The 22,795-nt window shown below is 39.1% G+C and overlaps 2 protein-coding genes across 2 annotated transcripts; one reads left to right on the forward strand and one right to left on the reverse strand.

Moving 5' to 3' along the window:
* Positions 1-1,145: 1,145 nt before the first annotated feature.
* On the reverse strand, positions 1,146-9,601 carry LOC128505551 (short transient receptor potential channel 7-like). Its single transcript, XM_053476055.1, has 12 exons — positions 9,444-9,601; positions 7,932-8,688; positions 6,531-6,713; positions 6,283-6,447; positions 4,461-4,677; positions 4,149-4,382; positions 3,791-4,055; positions 3,495-3,690; positions 1,841-2,059; positions 1,589-1,666; positions 1,429-1,504; positions 1,146-1,318 (listed from the first exon to the last, which is right to left on the reverse strand). Exons 1-12 carry the CDS (start codon positions 9,599-9,601, stop codon positions 1,146-1,148), a joined length of 2,721 nt encoding a protein of 906 aa, XP_053332030.1.
* An 8,164-nt stretch (positions 9,602-17,765) lies between these two features.
* Positions 17,766-19,940, forward strand: avd (avidin). Its single transcript, XM_053476179.1, has 4 exons — positions 17,766-17,918; positions 18,019-18,229; positions 19,571-19,691; positions 19,774-19,940. Exons 1-4 carry the CDS (start codon positions 17,781-17,783, stop codon positions 19,820-19,822), a joined length of 519 nt encoding a protein of 172 aa, XP_053332154.1. The 5' UTR covers positions 17,766-17,780; the 3' UTR covers positions 19,823-19,940.
* The last annotated feature ends 2,855 nt before the right edge of the window (positions 19,941-22,795 follow it).

Raw genomic sequence — 22,795 nt, forward strand, 5'->3', positions numbered from 1 at the left:
GGTGTTACCAGAAAGAGAAGTAACACCAGTTATTAAATGTTTTAACAAACTTTTTTTCAGCTTTTTGTAGATTCTTTTAAAGTTTAAAAGTAAGTTGTTGCTATTAAGAAAGTTCTAGGTGTGAAATAATTTTTATAACCTAAATTCCACCTTTTCTGTAGAATGACCCCTATGCACAAAACCCTTGAAAAATGTAAAAAAAAAAACCTGTGCCTGGATATATGACAAACTAACTTGCCATAAAGATTAAAACCTTAAATAATGCACATTTTAAAAATAATAATTCAAATCTATTACATATTGGCGAAATAAATTTGTGTTTTTTTGTTTGTTTATTAAAAGTATATCCAGATATTTGGTACTTATATGTTTGGTGAATAATAATAATAATAATGGGATGCACCTTGATGTACCTTACATGCACCTTTTATCAGCTCAGAGAATGCAAGAATATTTATATCTACACTGTTTAATATTTGATACTATAATTACCTGTTTTATTACAAGTATTCAATAAAAGATCATCAGCAGTCACACAAATTATACACATCAATTTATGGGGCAAAACCTCTATAATTGTTTTATGGGCTTATTGATACTGGAGATTAAAAGTTCATTATAAATTATACCATCTCCATATCATACATTTAAGTCAATTTCATTGGAAATATCCTTAAGATTCAACAATTTTCCAAATCCCCCTTGATTTGTTATGGTCCGTCCACATGCCACATCAGGTGATGAATACTCCCCACCCTGAAGATATATCCGTTGTTTTGTTACAGTTACTTAAGCAGTCAAGTACTCGATTATGATTCACACACTACAGGCAATTTGAGAATGCCAAGCACAGGGAGCACATGCAAACATGTGGGAATCGAACTCAGACCCTGGAGGTCCAAGTCAACAGTGCTAAACACTAAGACACTGTGCCACCCCTTAGTCATTTAATTCCATGAATCTCAATAATTTTAGTTATACAAATATATGCACTTGAGCACTATTTATAGATCGTAGATGTATAGTTAGTTATGTTTGCAAAAAAATAGCTAAAATGCAAATCAGTTAGCTACATTTTTTGCTTGGATGTTCTTCAACATTTCTTGCTTGAAAGTTCTTCAGGGCTCTTTTGGTTGAAAGGTCCTTCAGGGCATCTTGGTTGAAGGTTCTTCGGGGATTACTGATTTATTGGTCAATTTACTGAGCATGTTACCCAGCTGCTGAATGAGATCAGCGAGTTCTGTTGTGATCTGAGATTTCTCCTCTAGTAGCTCATAGCGTAGGCTGGAGATGTCCTGCTTTATCTCCTTCAGCTCACCTATTGGGTTCCACAAACAGCAAGAAAATCCAAGCACTTAAAAATGCATAATGTCTTGAAACCATGCTGATAAATGTGTGTCAATTGTGTTTGAGAAATTGGGACATTACCCTCATTGACTTCATCGTTTTCACTGTCAGCTTGAGCCTTCAGGACATATCGCTTAATGAGGCGCTTCATGATCTTCTGTGGATTTGATGAATTAAGGAATTATTTAATGACAATGATTAGAGAACAGGAAACTGTTTAATATAAGAAATAAGTTAAAACCTGGTATCTAGTTGGATGTTTGATAGAATTTCTCATTGTGTATTCGTCTTGAGTACGGCATGGTCGATACCTGTGGAGCTGGCGCAGAGAACAATCAACTCAAAAAACGTGATTAAAAAATTTATTCTGTTGTTTTTAGAAGTTTTTGAGTTGCCTCTTTTAGGACAGGGTGATAAAATATAAAAAGAGAAGTAAAAAGAGTGATGTAAAATTCACATAAAATCATTGAGGTGGGACAAATCTGATTCCAACCTTAGATAAAGAATGTGGAGTGTCCATATCTTGCTGACTTCCACGACGTCCTTTGGCCTTGCATAGTCTGACGAGACAAGATCTTGTGCGTAAGCCCATGTAATAGAATGACTTAGGACTGGGCACCAGATTAAAAGGTGGAGGAAGAGTCCTGCCTTCATCAAAGTAGGAGAGCCAGAGCTTAGCTCGAGCAAACTTCCACTCAACATCTGCATCCTCCTGTTCACAGAAGAATCGCAAGATTACATCACATTACTGCAGATCTAATCCAAGGTTGCAGTCATATTGCAGCATTTTATGTGTTTTAAGTTTACCCCGTTCAAGCACTCAGTCAACATTTACTTTACAGATGGCCCAAGATGCTTAAAATTGGAAAGCAATGACAGGATCACACCATCAGAAAGCTGCAATCTATCTTTCCAGAGATCCACCAAGTGGCAAGGTCCTTGGGAAAGGCCCTTAACCCTCAACTATTTAAATACATAATGAGATAAAAAGTCTGGATAAAAGCATCTGCCAAATGCTGTAATTGTAAAATATAATCTATACAGACAAACCCTGTCCATATTACATTCCACCATGGAAGAAGTTTTATGACAGCATTAACAGCCAGTTGGGAGTGCACATCCAGAGGGAGCTGTAATTATAACAGGAGACTTGAATCATCTGAATTTAGACTGAATTTAGAATTTAGAATATACTTAATCAAGTTTACCCCAATATCCCAGGAGCTTATAAAACTGCTCCGTCTCTACACCTTGGCCTGTCTGGTTACATCTCAATGGAAATGATTCTACCCTAAATACCTCAAGTCTGCAGAACACAACCAGCTATTAAAACTGTCCAGGAGTGGAGCAAAAAAATCTACATCACAGCTGGAGGACTCCTTACTGGGATACTGGGAGTTGTTTGGGCAGAGTAAAGACTTGGAAAAATATAGCTCATCCATTTTGGCCTGACACTTCTGCACAGACATTTTGTTAACCACCAAGCAATATCTTTAACTTGTCAGTGCCGCAGCCTCAAGTCCCTACATGCCTCAAATCTACCACTGTTGTTCTGGTGCCTAAAAAGCAAGCAGTCATGCTGCCGCGATGACCATAACCCAATTGCCCTGACACCAATTATTATGAAAAGCACATCCCAAAGAATCTAACATGGAACATTAATACTTCCTACCACAGTGTGGTAGACCAGTAGCACTGCAGAGAATTAAAGAGCCCTGGCTCAGATAAATAAGACTACATAGAAGATTGTGGGAACCAAGCTCCCCAATCTGGACGCAGTTTATGCTAGCTGTCTATACAAGAGGGCTAGTGACATCACTAAGGACTCAGCCCTCAAAACACCCAGGACAATCAGGACACACACTAACATTTTGTGAAACAGCTCCTTCTGCAGAACTGTAGCATCCATTGCGGCCATCTCTCCTTATGAACATGCACCTGCACACACTCACACACCCTATATACACACACACACAACTGTAGATCACCGTAGACTGAAGAGTCACACAACATAGTTTGTTGTAGCAGCCTCTTTCTGTGGTTTTTACCAAAGCTGTTGCTAATACACTAAACACTTTATGCTTAGAACTGTGAATACAATACAACTACATTGACAATAAAGTAAAGATAAAGGACTTGGAGGTCACCTCAATCTCCTGGTAGGAGTGGTTCATCATGGCGATCAGCATGTTGAGCAGCACAATCACCATGGTGACATTGTAGACACCATACAGGACGTAGCCGATGTTTTCAATGAATTTATGGTCATACTTCAACACCACAGAGATCACCTCACTCAAACCAAAAATGGACCAGAACAGTGTCTTGAAGCTTTCTTCAACCCTGTGTCTCACACACACAAACACATTTGAGCCAATGAATGATGAGCCCAGAATATTTTTCCATAACATTTAGAGATTTGCTTAGAGCTTTTAAGGCTTACGTGGTGAAGGCAGGGTTATACTTGGCACCCAGGTAGTAGGAGTACAAATTAAACATGCCGATCATGAAGGCAAGGAAGACCATGATGAAGATGACCATAAACTTGAAGATGTCCTTCACTGTGCGGCCCAGGGAGATTTGTAGTGGTCCAAAGCTCTCGTTGGCCGGCAGGATGTAGGCGATGCGTGAGAAGCTCAGGACTACAGCAATAGAGTAGAGGCCTTCAGAGATGAGCTGGGGGTCAGAGGGAAGCCAGCGATTCCTTGCTGGAAAAAAAAAAAATTAACACATTTAATTCCAATCTGTTGAGGATGCACTAGAATGCACATCTTAAACAGTTATGCATAGGATTAGTTTACCGTAAGTGAAGTAGGCCACCTCAGCAGGCAGTGAGACGTTGCTGAGGTCCGAGCTCGTCACGTACAGGTCAACATACAGCTGCGCTTGCGAGGCATGCAGAAATGCCATGAGCCTCGCTGTGAACGATGCCACGAAGATGGACAGCATCCCGAAGTCTAAAATGTTCCACAGTTGCATGATGTAATCACGCAACCCGTCCTCCCAAATCTCTTTACACTCTGACCAGATCATTCCTAAACAGCCAAGAGGCAGACATGATCGATTCGCTTCCAGAAATGTAAATACATCCTATATCTTCATGATATACTAACCCAGCACCCATTTCATTATTAGCATCTCGGTCCAGGAGAACCGAGTGGTTTTGACCCTGAAGACCTGCCGCGGGTGATCAGTGATGGTTTCATTGGGCAGGTTTTTGACTCCATCAAAGCGATCGGAGGCGTTGAGCACCAGCAAGCACAGGAAGATGGTGAAGGACACCGCATGAGCCACAAACTTCATGAACGGACTGCGGAGCACCTGACCCAGCTTTTCCAAAGAAAAATACAAAAAAAAAACAAGAATATAATAAAAGTAAAAAATATCAAACCCTTTATTTTACTATTATTACTGTGTTGCTTGAATAGTCAGCTTTTACTTATATAAGTGTAGAAGTGTTTTTCTGTAGTATGTATTCACCTTGGACTAAAAACACATTAGATCATGAGCTTATGCCAAGTTAATTGGGAGTCTCAGGGGTTTTCTTAGGTCATCACGTAGGCAACTAGACACTAGCTAACTAATTAGTTCATGTGGGTTTTCCTGCATAGACAGATTCGAAAGAAAGGCCACTTTCAACCATTGTGAAAATGTTTTATGACTCAAACCTAGTGTGTTATCATTAAAATGAAATATGCATAACTTTATACGGCACCAGGAATCTGGGTGGACAGAATATTTCCACTTTTAGAATAGTTCATATGATGAGCTATTAAATATCTTGGTTTGGATTAAATTTTTGAAGCATAAACAATCATTACAAAATGCCATAAGCAATAAGAGAGGGCATTAACAATGTCATCACCCTGAAATTGATTATTGTCCCCTCACAGCACATGTAAAAGTATTTAATTCTTCTTATACTACAGCCGTGGCTAAAGGTGTTGAGAATGACATAAATATTAATTTTCTGCTAATAAAGTCTGCTGCTTCAGTGTTTTAAGATCTTTTTTTCAGATGTTACTATTAGATACTGAAGTATAATCACAAGCATTTCATAAGAGTCAGAGGCTTTTATTGACAATTACATTAAGTTTATGCAAAGAGTAAATATTTGCAGTGTTTATCCTTCTTTTTCAAGCTCTCTGCAATTCGCCCTGGCATGCTGTCAATCAACTTCTGGGCCACACCCACACCCACTAATGGCTGATGACTGATTTGTACATAATCAATGTTTGAAGTTTGTCAGAATTTGTGTGTTTTTGTGTGTCCATTCGCCTCTTGAGGATTGACCACAAGTTCTCAATGGGATTAAGGTCTGGGGAGTTTCCTGGACATGGACCCAAAATTTCAATGTTTTTTTCTCAGAGCCACTTTGTTATCACTTTTGCCCCTATGGCCAGGAGCTCCATCATGATGGAGAAAGGCATTGTTCCTCACCAAACTGTTCTTGGATGGTTGGGAGAAGGTAGTCTCGGAGGATGTTTTTGCACCATTATTTATTCATAGTTGTGTTCTTAAGCAAAATTGTGAGTAATTCCACTCACTTGGCTGAAAGCCAACCTCACACATGAATGGTCTCAGGGTACTTTACTGTTGGCATGACACAGGACTGAAAAGAAGGGGCAACACTGTAAATATTGAGGCTTTGCATAAACCTAATGTAATTTGAAAAACTAGATAAAACCCTATGACACATATTATATGCTCGTAATTATACCTTAGTATAAAAGATTAACATCTGACAGAAAGATCTAAAACACTGAAGCGGCAGAGCTTGTGAAAATCGATATTTTTGTCAATGATAGTTATATATTTATTATTGAATGACACGTTATGAGACATTTAGTGTTGTGGGATTGTCACACAAAATAATCCAACAGAGATCCAACAGCACTGTGGAATAACATGTGCTTTTAGGTGCTTGGATCGTACCTTACGGTACGGCATAATCCAGTACGCGATGGCCAAGAATGGCAGAGTCACCATCACCCCGAGAACCGTTAAACATTTCACTCCTATGGACTGTTGCCTCAAACCAGACAGATTTTCATACCACATGGTCAGGAGCTGCTGCTGACAGTTCGGATGAGCCACGAACTGTGTGGAAATAATATTTATTACCATATGTATGAAATGAAATACACGCAACTCAAAGTTCATTCAATTTACCCGCACTGTACCTTTTTGACTTCGAACTTGATGGCCAGTTTGACGCGGCTCAGGCAGGGTCTGCTGTGTTCAGTCGGCAGCTTATGGTCCACGTTCCCGTTCAGAATGGCCTCGACCTCCTCTGTGTTTCGACACAGGTCCAGCACCCCGACCACAAAGTCTTTACACTGCATGGACAGCTTTCTGTAGTCGTTCTGCCCCAAAACCCAGACAAGGAATGGGGTTAAGGTTAGGGATGGGGTTAGGGTTAGGGTGATGATGTCGAAACATTTTCATTGGTTCTTCAGTTCTCCTACTCACTATGTGTCGAATCTCTGTCTGTTGTATACTTTCATCTGAATTAGCTTTTTGCTCACTCTTTTAGTCCGATTCTATTAAACATTTTAATAAAAAAAGGGTTAAAATGTTATAAAATGCTACTGATCCGTGTGAAAGAATGAACCTGGAGCCCAGCGATTAAGGAACGACAACAGTGTGATTACATGCTGCTGTCAATAAAGACACTCCAATTAACCGCTCGCTCAGTCAATAAGAGAAGTCGACATGCGGGCCGTGAGAATCGGTGATGAACGTTCCTTACGAACGATGATCTCTCCTCGGACTCGTTCAACCATGTTAGAGAGCTGAAAACTAATTCGGGGACAAACAGCACGAGATCTGAGTCTTTGTTTCAATACACAAGCAATTTACACCAGATCCATAACAAGAATCTATCTTTAATTGTGCAAAAGAGAAAGTGAAGTGAGGCTGGACTGACGACAATGCCTTAACCTTTTACAAAATGATAAAAAAGAAGACATCTGTCTGAAAAACAGATTAAAATGCGGTGGTTCCTTTGAAATTCCATTAAGCCTCTGTAGGAGGCCGGAATTACCGTTGCATTATTTAATAACGTGATTAAAACAGCACCTCTGCCAAAGTGTCAGGGGTTTAAGCTGTCACAGGGTGTAGTGAGCGCTAAAGATTTCTTCCACAATGTTAGAGAAGAAGTTCATGACTGGAGTGGAAGGGTACTGTATGTTATTGCGGCTTTCGTACCTCTACAGTAGCTTTATTCGAGTGGAATGAAACGAGGAATAATGACAGGCTTGTGTGATGCAGTGGAGTTACTGTTACAACTCCTAATTGTATGATTTTCCCACCTATATCTTTATAACTTTGATGGCTTTATTCCTCTGATATGACAGCAATTTATCGACAGTTGCAATTTATTTTTTCATTAAAATAACATACAAACTTTTGATCAGTTCTTGGCTATGGTTAACGCACACAAAAATGACTGCTGCAAAGCACTGGCACTGGAGACTCCTTCCATAAACGTCTCCTCAATGTAAACTTTATCATATTACCAACTACACACGATAAACCAGAGTCCAGTTTATGACAGTAACCATGAAGACCAGCCCTCTCACCTTGAACTCGGTCTCGACGTTGGCGAGTTGCGTGAGCTCGTTGCTGAGCTCGAGTGCCGTCAGCACCGGATCTTCACTGGACAGGCAGAGGTAGGCGGCACTCGCCAGGCCTTTGTAGGCATTCATGCGTGAGCGCGAGTGGCTGAAGGAGTCTTGCCCCTGCTTCTCGGAGCACTCTGCGCACTTACAGAAGTGATTGTGAGGCTTTTCGATGCGTGCACCTTTGACCAGCAGGGTGTGTATGATCTCATACTCCTGACACTGTGCAGCCAGGATCACCGGCGTCACGTCGCGTGAAAACCGCGTTCCGTCCTCGTCGTACGCGTAGAAGTCGTCATCTTCATTTCTCTGTTCCCGTTCCAAGATGCTCGGGGCGAAGTGGCGGCCACCTACGAAAGCCGGATGCGCCAAAATGGCTTCCACGATCCGTACGTAGCCTTTACTGATAGCCAGGAGCAGGGCATCGCCCACCCGTGCTAGACCTTCTTTCTTCAGGAGCAGCTCGGTCACCTCGAGGTGCTCGTTGGCCACGGCGAGCTGGAGAGCATTCTGGCCCATGTAGTCCACGCAGTTCACGTTGAGCGTCTCCGAGTCTTCCAGCATCTTCCGGACAACTGGGATGTTTCCATACTCTGCGGCATCCAGGAAGCGCTCCTCTTCGGCCGTGAGACTCGTGTCGCGCTCGCTGAACATGTACGCCGGCCCTCTGCGACCTTTCTCCCTCAAGGTCGTGTGTCTGCGCTGCATGGCTTCAAACCTACAGACTCAGAAAACGAGAGAGGAGATCTCTCCAGATCGGTGCTGGATGTGTAACATTAACAGCTTTAACATTTATCGCGTCTTTATCTTTATAGTATGTACATCTGTAGATATTTGGATAGGCATCAGCATTATGAAAATAACAGTAAGTTAATAAAAAATAATAATAAAAGAGATTAGAGATAAATCAACAAAATGAGGACCATCATTCTCAACCTCAAGGGCTGGTCAGGAGATTATGGTGCCTTTATGGTACCATAAAACATGATAAAGTACACACTAGGGTGGAGAACATTTGGTGAAGTATCCAAATGGTTAGCCTTAATCTGAAAGGATGAAATGGACCCTGGAGTGCAGTTACGTGCGTGATAAAGTGCCCTATCAGTCATGCAGGGCCCTGTAGGCTTCCTCTTTATCAGGGGTCTCCACAGTTTGAACTGTTAAGAGGTTGTTTGGCAGCCTGGGCGTTTACGGGTCAGATTGGACAGCCCTGATTTATGTGCAAGAAAATGAGACCCTTCAGGAGCTCCCACATGCGGGGAAACCTGCCCTCTAGGGTGTCTCTATGGCAAAAAAATGCCCTCCAGGTGACATGTGGATTTTTCACCACTTTCAGTCACTCCGTGTCCAGCGCTGAAGTTTAACAAACTCTGAATAAACACGTACATAACTATTACCTCTACTATTAATAGTAATAATAATAATAATCATCATCATCATCATAATAATAACTTAAGAATAATATTAACTCACGTGTGATGTGCATCAGGAAAGTGCACGTGATGATGAGCCGGATGACCCGGCAGGTTGCTGTACTCGAACTCCACCTGTCCGCTTAACGGGAGCGTGTGGAGCAGCAGCAGCTCCGGTCTGCCGTGCGCCGCTTGGAGCTTCAAGCTTCCACGCGACATCCTTTCTGCTGCTAAAGAGTGCACACGGGAGGAGGGGAAGGAGGAGGAGGAGGAGGAGGAAGAGGGGGAGGAGAGGGGGATTGAAGGGAAGAGTGCAGGTCGATCAGGTGGTTGTCAGGGTGAAGTGACTGCTCTTCAGGGACATTTCCTTTATATAAGCTCTGAACCAGACCGCCGTGAAACTTAATTTAATCTCAGTGACATCCATCACCTAAACACCTGCTTTCTTTTCAAGCTTTAGGATGGTATCACCCAATCTGGCAACCCAAAACCTATTCTAAATTTTTGGTAGTTTCCTGTAAGAAATAATGGAAATGCAGATAATTTGACTGACTAAAAAATTTGTAATATTTATAAACTCACTTCGCCTGGGTTTCCACTGACGATTGCACTTTTTCACTGTTCTGTTCGTTTGTTCGCATCCCAAAAATGCTTTGTATTCTGATGCAAATTTCTTGCAAAATTGTAATTCTTAAGGTGAAAATTTGTACTGTAAGATTCGTATGCTGAGATTCCACCGTACTTTATTTACGACATTGTTTTTCAAACTTTTTAAGACATTTGACATCATGATATTGTATATATTATCAACAATAGTGATGGCCCCTTTAATAGGAACAGCCTTGATTTATTATTATTTTTTTTTTCATAGGTGTGCAAAAAAAACCTGAGAACTCTCCTGGATGGACGTGAACCATTGCATGGTTGTCGGTGAAAGACTTTTTACATTTCGATTTTTAGAAACAACAGAAACAAACCATCACCTATTCTCGACGTCCAGAAGTCCACTCTCTTGTGTTCCTCTGCTCCTGCAGTTTGTTTGACGTGCTACACGTCCTGAGATGCTTTTCTGTTCACCTCGGTTGCGAGATACAGTAACCTTTATTGTCAAGTCATCTTGAACTAGTATGACTCTTCCTCAATCACACACACACCCACCCACCCACCCACACACACACACACTTCATCTGCACCTGCTTCTCTCATCCATCTGAGTCGATTAATCCCATCACAGTTTGTTTCAGATCCTTTAAATCTTCATGCAGCTGTTCACAAAAAAAAAAACCCACACACACACACAGATTTGCGACCTCTTCAGATATCCAGATCTACATTTATTACGAAGGCAGACCCGTGATTACAGGTTTATTTATTTATTTATTTACTTACTATCTGGACTGCCATGTCCAATAGACAGCGTGATCCAAACATTCCAAAGATGTTGTTAATCACGTTGCGTGTTCTTACAAGTTCCACAGATCAGACGAACAGGGCTAACCGCATTACTCTGTCAGCCTCCATCAGCTCCTCGGCCTTGAAACACGTTTCAGGCGCTGCATGATAAAAGCGACATGACTGGTAAATCCGTAGCAGGAACTCACCCACATCTGCGCTCTTACACACTTCAAACGCAAACTCAAACCTGTTTCCTATAGACGCTCCACATACAGCACGGCACTGTGTAGAATTCAATTTAAATAACTGATTTAAACAACAAAATCCAAAAAGCAGCACAGATTAAAAGAAACAGACAGACAAAAATAGAGACCATTGTTAACTTTTTTGGTTTGGCTCAGTGTATCGGTTTGCATAAGTATTCACCCCCTCACTTGAACTACATTAAGTGTTACAGTAGTGAGGGAACGTTTTACAAATGAAATGTAGTAAAAGTTAGAGAACATCGAGGTGCAATCGATACCAGAGCAGTTCTGGAGTGGTTTGATTATTTATATATATATATTGTGTAAGATGTAATATTAGAGCTTAACATTTCGATTAGTTATTGTTATGTTGATGCTTATGATATCAATTTCTAAGGAATTCGTTCACACTGGATAGAAACTAGTTTCAGTTCAAATTTATTTCCAACCAAGTGAATGCACATTAAAGACTGACCATGCATGAGACAGACCATACAGACCACACATTGAAGACATGGCTCAAAAAAATTTAGAAAAATCAACAGAAAAAGAATAAAGTAACTATAGAAAATACAATGTGTTGTATAAACACTGAAATAATTAAACACAGACAAAGGCTGATCATGTGTACACGCCCTTCTTTGGTCCACACGAATGGATATGAATGAAAAATAAACATTTCTTTTTTAGGAAAAAAGAATTTCCCTGCCAGATTATATAAAAAGCTTGTGTCTTTTTTTTTTTTTTTTTTTTTGGAAGTTGGCTCTGTGTCTGCCATGATGGTTGTTTTGAAGAAAATTATAATGATGAGGTCTTAGGTCACGTGATCTCAGTGCCATGGAAGGGAGATTGGACCTAATTAGAATAATAAAAGTACAGGCTGCACAAAACAATTAAAAAAAATATATTCAAAAACAATAAAATTAAATTAAAACAATTTTCAAAAAATAACTTATTAGCATACTAAAAGTACAGGCTGCACAAAACAATTTTCTGTATATTTCTGCATAATAATGCTGTATAATAATTTCATAATATTTTATTGCACTTTATTGAAGCGTTTACAGATTTTACAAACCCATCCTGTCACTCAGGACAATAATCTGCAACAATCCCATCAATGAATGATTGAATATTGCCTGCACCACCTACACACACAGCACACACACTGATCCAGCTCATACGTTTTTAAACACACACACACAGACATTGCAGCTTTGAACTGGCATGTATTTTCCTGTACACAGCTCTCTGGTCTTCATGTTGGTTTATTCCTTTTAGCAACACATTCAGAGCTGTTATTTGTTTAAACATTGAATCTAACAGGCCATAAACCTGTAGAATTACCTTTTACTCTTCAGTCTTGACTCGGCTGCTGATGACGTCTGAGTGAGACATGAGCCAACCTCGGTCACCTCCTCAGTCTCAAATGTACAAACTTATAAAAATACTACTAATAATAAATTAATAATTAAATAAATAAATAAATAAAGATTATATATGTGTGTGTGTGTGTGTGTGTGTGTGTGTGTGTGTGTGTGGTCAGCTTATTGCTCATCATTAAGACGATTTTAATACTTAACTAGAAAGTGAATGCCTTGTGAGAATCAAGGAACTAATTTCAGAACTCTAACTAAAATAATGATATTAAATTTCTTTATTTATTAGTGGATGTTTGTACATTTTTGTAACATAAAAAAACAAAAATTACTTTAAAATTAACATATGAATAGATATAAAATACATATAAACAGTATACAGTTCACAGTGAGACTAAATAAAGCTAGATTTATTAGATTAGACACTATTGATCTTTATATCACATCCGATTTTAAAGTTACAGGAAAGCAGTCGCTTGCTGATGTTGTCACTGTGCGTCAATTTAAACAAAAAATAGTCAACAAGACAGTGATAAACTGTATGTGAACATAAACTCCTTCACCAGGCGATATGAAAATGTTTAATATATAGTGAGTAGAGAATAAACTGAGCGAAAGGGTCAGATAGAAGGATAAAAACACAAATAAACAAATTCTATGACAATAATGCATTTTAAATAGATAAATAGATAGATACAAAATATAAGAAGAAGAAACAAGCTAAAGACCATAAGATTAGGTGAAATGGTTCTGGGAATTTTCCTCCTTTGTGTATTTTAAAGAAAGGAAATCATGAAATGTACAGATGGATGGTTTGGAACTAAAACAAGTGGCGCAGCTGCATTCTGGATCAGCTGTAGAGGTGAAACGAGGGACAGAGGCAGACCTGGCACGGGCGAGAAACAACAAGTGAACAAACACCTGAGCAGTGGATAGAAACGAATAAATCCTCCTGTTGATGCAAAGGAGAAATCGACATGAGCGTCAGCAATCAGATTTCAGTATAAACTCACACTGTGGTGTAAATGGCACTTTATACCAGTAAAATATTGCTATTGCTTTCAAGAGTAAATTGTGTGTTTTTCCAATTTATGTTATAAAACGACTTCAATGAAAGCAATACATAATATAAGTAAAAAAAAATAATAATAACAAGGCTAGTTTTTAGTAATAGCAGCCTTTAACAGAAGCCGCTCTTTCACAATTTAGACATCATTTTGTCATTTTCAGCTCTGAGAGTTCGGTCTTTTATGAAATTTTACAGGTATCAGCCATGCTGTGAATCTGATTGGGGTGTTTTTTTTTTTTTGTTTTTTTTTTGAAGGCAAAGAAATTGAGTGCAAGCAAAATGTTTGTAATTTATTTATTTATTTTTCTTTTTATCACTGGTCATGTTTGATATCTGAGCGTCAGACAGACGATTCCAAAGATGCACATGGATCTACAGTAAATAAGGCCAACCTCCAACACAGTCCCAGTTAAATAATAATAATAATAATAATAATAATAATAATAAATTCACTATTAATTACACATTCTGTGTGCAATGAGATTTAAAACATTTTAAAGTTCATGTTTTATTTCATTAAATCCGAGCTGAAACATTCTGCATAAGAAAATAGGAAGAAACAAACATATATTATACTGTACATACGCCGATCAGCCATAACATTATGACCACCTGCCTAATATAAAGGAAGTACCCACTTTTGCCATCAAAACAGTAATGACCTGTGTGTTTGTGCTTCACTATTATGGTGGTAATAATTGTCATTGCCGCAAAGCAGTTTTACACAATCAAAAGAATTATTTAAGTTTGTATGAAATGTGAATGTGTATGAATCAAAATGGTCAGTTTGTCCCTGGTAAACAAGCCGAGGGCCAACAGTGGCAAGGAAAAACTCCCTGAGATGGTAATAGGGAGAAACCTTGAGAGGAACCAGACTCAACAGGGAACCCATCCTCATCTGGGTGAAACAGAAAGCAGTAAATGATCTGCATTTATACAGTGTGTAGGGTGGGAGGCAGTTCAGCTATAATAGCTGATGTTAATTGATGTTAATATGGAGTCCAGGTAGTTATTGAAGACCCAGGTAGACTTGTAAGAAGTTCCAGTCCTGAACTATCGAACTGTCAAGTCCCCAGAGAAACAGTTGCCAACACCAGTCGAGGCCAGAACCATCTTCTAGGTAGAGAGAACCATCCCCAGAGACCAAAGACACACCCGGGGCATCCATGTGACGAGATCTCCAACCAGAAGCGGGGCACCAGGATGGGTCAGACAGGTCCGGAGGGCAGAGGGAGTCTGGATCACTGGCAGAACGACATGTGTAGCTCGACAGAGAGAGAGAGAGTGAAAGGGGGAGACGGGGAGAGAGGAAAGAGAAAGAGGGGGAAAAAGAGAGGAAGAGTTACGTAAAGTGTTACGGCTGGTCAGTGTATACATATATACAGTAAGTCCCACACTTTCACTTTTGCTTTGAAGATGGCCGTGTTATTGTTTCACTAAGCTTTCTTAATGTCACAAGATTTATTTACATCCAGAGTAGCATTAATTTCCAGTATTGATTATGGAAGTGTTAATGCGCTGCTTAAAGTCTTTTCCAGCGCATCCCAAAGTTTCTCAATGGGGTTAAGGTCTGGACTCTATGGAGGCCAATCCATGTGTGAAAATGATGTCTCGCGCTCCCTGATTCACTCTTTCACAATTTGAGCCTGATGAATCCTGGCATCGTCATCTTACCCATGCCATCAGAGAAAAAAAAAATCCATTGATGGAAAAACCTGGTCGTTTAGACTTCAATTTTGGGCACATAACCCTGCTGATGGGAGGATAATCGCTTCATCTGCCTCTCACCCTGATGCCCCGTCACTTAGGAACAGGGTAAATCTGGAGTGATCAGACCACATGATCTTTTTTCCAAATGCCCCACAGTCCAATCTTTATGCCCCGTACCAAATTAATGCTTTTTTTTTTACCCCAATTAGTCTCACTAATAAGTGTTTTTTTAAGGCTACACAGCTGTTTTTTGCAGTGTGGGAATGCTCTCTCTCTCACACACCATTAAACACAGCCCTGAGTTCTACTGTTGTTTTGATTTCACCGAGGGTTTAAGTGATCTCCCATTACACTATTTCAGGATGTTTTTCTCACCACATTTCTTCCTCCAAGCTGATGGCTCACCTCTATCGTTCCAGGTTTTAATAACGCGTTGGACAATCCTTAACCCAATTTTAACACAGAAACAGAGGAACATTTTTGCCACCCCACAGGATATGTCTTCTGCCATGTTTGTTTAAGAAATAAGAAGCTCCTCACTGCATCAGTTAGGGTTAAATTACTAGCTGGAGCTGCACCGTATTAATGACTGCAGTAATTATCCAATGGAGGCATATAGGGAAATCTGGATGTTAACTTTTTTTTGTGCTGAACAGTGCATCAACATTTATAATCTTTAAAGCATGATAATTTGACATTGTATGGATTATTGAATAGAAAATGAAAAAGATGAATGTTATATTAAAGACAAACAAACAATCAATGTTTGAATGTATTACAGTATAGTCTAATATTTGGTTAAATTGATATTTTTTGTAGACTATACAGCATGAAGTTTTATGAAATCTATAGTAAAATTCTTAAAATTCATAATTAGTAAAAAGATTTTATTTAGTAATTTACTCTCATTTTCTGGTGGTTTCATTTTTTTTTATCTGTTATGCCTGTTGAAAAAAAGAAAACAAAAAAAATATTTTTTAATCTGATATTTTTTTTTAAAAAGAGAACTATCCATTACACAAACAATAAAGGAGGAGGTGAAAGCTGCAGCCCCTAAAATGTCTACACACACACACACACACACATACACACACACACACACACACACATTATTAGTGGATTATTAGTGGGAATTTACTTTCTATAATTATTTTCTTAAGAAACATAAATCTTCATAAAAGAGGTGTCCCACTACAATGTAATGATAAAAAATGAATAATTACAATCTGCTACTTTGTGATAATTATTTGTTTTTTCAATCGATATCAAATAATCTGTGATTTTTCTCACATTTAAAGCAAGTCCACGTACACACTTCAACTATATGAGTGTTAAAGAGAAGGAGAGTGAATATAATGATTATCTACTCCGTGTTTGTTTAGGCTGTTCAGGCTTAATTGTGGATCAGATTTTCTAGATGTAAAGCTTCGTCTTCTTACATCCTCAGGGTGCTGGGTTTGATCCTGTGTTGAATTTCTTCTTTGGTTTAATTATTTGCTCCTAGGTGGTGGGACAGTGGTGTAAAGGTTATTACTGTGCCCTGGCATGTGCATGTTCGATTCCCACCTCAGGTTTGAGTGTGTGTGGAGTTTTCCCTGTGCTTGGTGAGATCCTCCCACAGTCTAAAAGTCTAAAGACTCTTTTTAAGTTCTATTTAATTTCCTAGTAGTGTTAAGATCCTCACTTCAGCCCAAGTCTGAATTCCCCAAATATCAGTGGTAGAGTAAAAGCTCACCACTTTCACTGAAGCTTCAGCAATTTCCTCATCCTCCATATTAAACGGTCAGTTCCAACCAAAATGATTCCTTCTTCAGGTCGACAATTAAATGATAAAAAAACTTTCTCCGGCTGCTCCTGTCGAGGTGTAGCCACAGCGGACCATCTGAACCACACACACACACACACACACAACATTATGCTCTTTCTGATGCAACCTTCCCATTTTTCTAACCGGACTTGGGACTGGCTGGATAGTATGGGGTGTGGAAAACCACTAACAGCAGGGCTCGAACCCGGATCCTCAAAACCTCAAATCATAAACTCAGAAACCTGAACCTCTACTCCATACGATGCTTAATAATATAGCTGAAATAATTTCCTTACCGAATCAGTGCCATGGTAAGAACTGAACATCCATGACACTGTTGTGGGAATCCATAGGCACACTTTGAGTAGAGACAAAGCTAATCAAATTTATTAAAGAGCACAAGCCCGACTAATCTGGAGCGGTCCGAAAATAGTCATGGATGCCCCATAAGGTTCTACCGACCTATTCCAGCCTGGGTTTAAATCCACCTTTTTTTTTTTTTTTTTTTTACAATCAATTGTGCATCACCTCCCAGTTTCCTGCAGGTGTTTCTTGGATAACCTCTGGATTCACCACCACATGAATAACCTTCCTACATTTCTAAACTTTTTAAGATTAAATATATTAAATTTTTTTTTTATATTATATAGGCTACTTTTATCCTGTGATCTCAGTCTGCCTAAACTTTCAGAATGTATAAGAGTGTCTCAAATGATTTTAGAAGTTTAGGATTTTGGGTTTGGAGGGCTGTTTTGGAGATGGGCGGGGCTTCGAGGTAATTAATCATGGGGGAATGAGCGAGTTAAAGCTCGAGGAGCAAATTGCGCACGCGCTGTGGCTCAGGATGACGTGCTTTCTTGTGTGTTTGTGCGTCCTGTCGTTGGGACTTCATCAGATAACTACAGCAGCAGCTTTTATTCCGGAGAGAAAAGTAAGAAAAGTGAACTTTAACAGGAGAACAGTGACAGAGTGACAGAGTAAACAGGAGTGTTTGTTTGTTTGTTGTTGTTTGTTGTTGTTTGTTGTTGCAGGTGTCACACTGTAACGTGTCAGGAGAATGGCACAGCGAGCTCGGATCGCAGCTGCAGCTCAGAGCTGACGGACCGGAAGTGAGGGGCGTGTACCGGACGGCAGTGGAGAGCACGCGCGGGGCGGCGGGTGCGAGGCGCGAGGCCAGAGTGCTCGGGGTGATGAGTGACGGCGCGCAGCCCACGGTGGCCTTCTCCGCTCTGTGGCCCAAAGGTACCAGCTCTCCCTCACACACACACCACACACACACACACACACACACACACCCCTCAGTGTTATTTTTAAACAGTCTTTATGTTCTGCCTCAACACAGCTGATTTAACTGTTAATCTGTTAATTGGTTGTTAATTAGGTTGGGGGGGGGGACCTTAACTGCCAAAATATTAATAAATTAATAAATAAATAAATAAATAAATAAAAATAATTACCAGATTAAAGTACAAGTTGAGACAAATACATTATTGATCCTGATATCCAGCAGCTGTGAGACATTAACACACACACACACACACACACACACACAGGTTTGTACACTTTATATCTTGCGCACAGTCACAATCATTTATTCTTTCAGTTATTTAAATTAATTTCTGTCCTAAACTGGGTAATGAATGAAAATGGAACTTAATTAATGATGGGACAAAATAAAAATTAAAAGCAAATGTGAACAAAAAATTTACTTTACATGCAAAAAAGTAAATTGTCAAATGAATACATATATTTTATTCCTATATATATATATATATATATATATATATATATATATATATATATATATAATAATTTTTTTTGAATTATTAATATTTTCTAATTTTTTTCACCTCCATTTTTTTAAGGTCTCGGTGAATTACAAACCGACTCTGGTCCTCCAGGACTGCAGTTGACGCATTATTGTTTGTATTCTTTTCTCACATAGCTCTAAGTAATAAAAAAAAAAAGAAAGAAAGTGCGGTCCATGTTAATGAGTGTTTTTCATACGGCTAGTTTATGCTGATCCAATCCGCTGCACCATAACACTATAAAAGTTTAGCATTTTGACACTTGAGCAGGTTCCTGGCCCTGTAACAATGTTCATGCACAATTCATTTTATTTTCTTGTGCTTTTCCTCTAAATATTCTTCATTCATGACTTTTGAAATACAATCAGCCATAGCTAATGCTTTCATGACGTGGCATTCCTGCTCGGGCTTAAAGTGGCTGAGCTCCACATACACGTTCGTGTCATACATGATTTTCTAAAGCTCGGGCTGATGGGTTATAAAATTGTCTCCCAGATTACCAGACCTGAGAAGCGAATAATGCTATTTGTGCTGTGAATTAAAAAAAAATGAATGTTCCTACAGTATGTTTATCACATCAAAAGAAGATATAAGAGATTCTGCTTTCATGTCTATGTAATATTTCATGGTTTTGTATCAGTCAGGTGGTGGTGATGATGGTGAGGGCTCACCGGCTGTCTGGGTGAAATTTCGTTAACTGTTAGACCCACAAGAAATGGGCTAGTATATTAAGAGTTTATTTTTTTCCTTTCTTTTTTTTCCTTTCTCTGTGCAGGATCATGCACTACCTGGGTGGGTCAGTGTTTCATTTCACCAGAAGGTGGTCAGGTCCTGAAAACGCTGTGGATGCTGCGCTCTGCTGCTGAGAGCACTACGGACAACTGGGACAGCACTAGGTGGGTTTGACGTGTGAATTTCACAACCAATGATGAGGGACAAACCATTTGGTTATTTATCAATTTATTTATTCAATTTCAGGTTGGGAGAGGACCGGTTCTTTTTTGCTCGAGGTTTGGAAAGCCTGTAATGTCTTGTTGGTGTATCAGTATTCTTTGGGTTTATCTAATGATGCATATAAAAAGATGGACACAACAGAGCTGAGATTTGTACATCACTCCAGGTCAATAAACAATCCCAGAATGCAATGGTTCTTTTTTCCCCCCCTTCCTTTTTACCCCATTTCCACCAATTAAACTAGAGCATTTGTGCATTTTCCCTCAGGGCTTTATTATAAAGGAAAACTCATGTTTTAAACTCGGACTGGCCGCTGTAATCCATCGGCTTTGTATACAGTCGGTATTCTTCTTTTTCCTCTGTATTTCCCAAATGTATTTAATATTGATGTGGAAGTTACATTTTGTAAAAAAAAAAAATAGTCATCCCAAACTTCTTTCTTAAAGTTAACTATTTTTTTTCTCTTTATAACAACCTTTTTGTCTTTAAAAAAAAAAAAGCATTTTTAATGAAGTCATGTGAGGTCTGATTTCTGGCGTCCTCTTGTGGTGAGTTGGTGAATGACAACTCACTAAGACAACTTGGACTTTTCTGTTAATATTGAGAAGTCACACTATAGGATTAAAAGTATTTGTCCAAACTTGTTAATTATTGAATTCCGGTGTTTCAATCAGACCCCTTATCCACAGTCAAGGACAGTCTTAATACTACAGCATCCCAAGACACCTTGGACAATGCTAAGCTTCTATGCAACTTTGTGGCGACCGATTCTATTTCAACATGATTCCGCTCCAGTGCACGCAGCAAGTACTATCAATACATGGTTTGATGATTTCGGTGTGGCCCAAACACAGAGCCGGAACAGAGATTGTGAGCCAGGCCTCCTCGTCCAACATCAGTGCCTGATCTCTACAGAATCAATGGGCACGAATTCCCACAGCAACACTCCAAAATCTTGTCGACGGCCTTCCAAAAAGAGTGATAAATGATATTAAAAACTAAAAAAAAAATGGGTATTTTGTGCAGAACAGCGTCTCCTTTGAGACTTCAAAGACTCAAGTCAGACGGATATGAAATTTCATAATGAATCTCAGGCAAATACATAAAAATGCATAAACCCTTTTTTTTTCTTTTTTTGCCTGCACACATTTTTTTCCCAGAGTTTATGAAATTGTATTTTTAAATCAACATCAGTGTGTCCCTTCAATACGTCCTAGAGTTGTTGTATTAATGTTCTGACAGTTTAATAAAGCACGTCGCTTATAACACTGTTTTACCGACAAGTATTAAAGCAATCTGATTATTTCCTTAAAACTAACCATGAATTACTTACAGTTTAAGTCTGCTAAAGCAAAAAGTACCGATGTAAGGTACAATATTCCTATATATTCAGTTATATACTGTATATTAACTGCTAAACAAGTGAAACAGCAGCAATGCTTTTATTTACTGTAGGATTTTTGTAAGCTTTACAGTATACATTACATGAATTCCAAACGTGATGCTTGATTGTGCATATAAATAATAATAATAAAAAAAAAATGAATGACCCTCCTCATGAATGTTGTCAAGCTATCCAATTAAGCACGCTCGGATGACTTGGTGGAAAATGCCTCTGACCTCTCTCTGCAGAAATTAGTCACGCCTGACAATGGGAATAGCGGGAGCAACTGGTCCAACCCTGTCATTATTATAATACGCATGGATCATTCTTCCCCTCTCATCAGTGTCAGCTGTCTGTTAGAGCACTGAGACGCTCTGAAGAAAGCAGCATGGGGTCGTCCTTCACCCACGTGGACCTTCAGCAGAAATAAACCCCCTAATATACTGTCTATGTCTCAGTTCCTCATGGTTGGACGTGTAGATTATACGGCTTGTCCTTGAAATGGGCTTATTCTTAAAAACTCCTTTAGTCAGGGCGAGCAGGAGGCCCTGTTATGTCATACTTTTTTCCACATTTATGTAAAATAATTTTATCCCAAATAATTTCAAATTCTTTTTAATGTGCGATATTATACATTTAATATTGTTGACCTGGTCAGAAAGATCTGCTGAAGTTTAAACCGCAAGAAAGGTGATTTAAGTGACTTTGAACATGGGATGGGTTTTTGGCCAGTCCACCTCATCTTGGTTTTTGCCGCTGCTGATCTATTGGGATTTTCACACACGACCATCTCTAGTGTTTACAGAGAATGGTCTGAAAAAGAGGAAATATCCAGTGAGGGCAGTTCTCTGGCTAAAAATTGCCCTGTTGATGCCAGAAGTCAGAGATGGTTTTGAGACTCCAGATGGCTTTATAAACCAGTTTTGAGCTGATAGAAAGGCAACAAGAACTCATCGCATTACAACTGAGGTCTGCTGAAGGGCATCTCTGAGGATACACATGGTCACATGGGCTCACCAACACTGCGACATTCAGAGGGTCAGAATTTGGTGTAAACATCATGAAAGCGTGGATCCATCCTGGTGTGTATCAGCGCTTCAGGCTAGTGGTGGTGGTGGTTTAATGGTTTGGGGGAGATACTGTTTCTTGGCACACTTTGGGCCTCTTAGTACCAACTGAGCATGGTTTAAACACCACAGCCTCCAGTGATGTGAAAAGTGTTTGTCCCCTAAACCTAATACCTGGTGGGGCCACTCCTAGCAGCAACATTCATATTAGTATTATGAAATAATAAATAAATAAATAAACATAGTAAACATCACGTATCGACGGATTTCATATAACTTCTGTAAAAGATGAATACATCCATATGAATGTCTTGCATAAATATGTGCCCCCTTAAAATTGGCCTCATTTTTGGTTTGTTATAATTCTTATAAGAGACTTAATTGAGACTTAATATGTATCTACACAATCTGTCAGCCACATAAGTGTGATAAAGAAGCAGAGGGAAAATGTATTATAGAAATATATATATATATATTATATATTATGTATATATAATTTGAAATAGATTGTTATACTGCAGTCGGCCCGCGGAAAGAGAAGATGCCAGTTTAAATTTTAAAAGAAAAACACCCTTAAATATATATATCTATATAT

The sequence above is a fragment of the Clarias gariepinus genome, chromosome 17 (genome assembly GCF_024256425.1).
Source record: "Clarias gariepinus isolate MV-2021 ecotype Netherlands chromosome 17, CGAR_prim_01v2, whole genome shotgun sequence".
Lineage (NCBI taxonomy): Eukaryota > Metazoa > Chordata > Actinopteri > Siluriformes > Clariidae > Clarias > Clarias gariepinus.

Coding starts and splice junctions, on each gene's coding strand:
- avd (XM_053476179.1), top strand. CDS start 17,781: ATGAGCGAGTTAAAGCTCGAGGAGCAAATTGCGCACGCGCTGTGGCTC. Junction 18,230..19,570: donor CTCCGCTCTGTGGCCCAAAG/GTACCAGCTCTC, acceptor TTCTCTGTGCAG/GATCATGCACTACCTGGGTG. Junction 19,692..19,773: donor GACAACTGGGACAGCACTAG/GTGGGTTTGACG, acceptor ATTCAATTTCAG/GTTGGGAGAGGACCGGTTCT.
- LOC128505551 (XM_053476055.1), bottom strand. CDS start 9,601: ATGTCGCGTGGAAGCTTGAAGCTCCAAGCGGCGCACGGCAGACCGGAG. Junction 2,060..3,494: donor ACTCCTACCAGGAGATTGAG/GTGACCTCCAAG, acceptor TTCTGTGAACAG/GAGGATGCAGATGTTGAGTG. Junction 1,319..1,428: donor AAACGATGAAGTCAATGAGG/GTAATGTCCCAA, acceptor GGAACCCAATAG/GTGAGCTGAAGGAGATAAAG.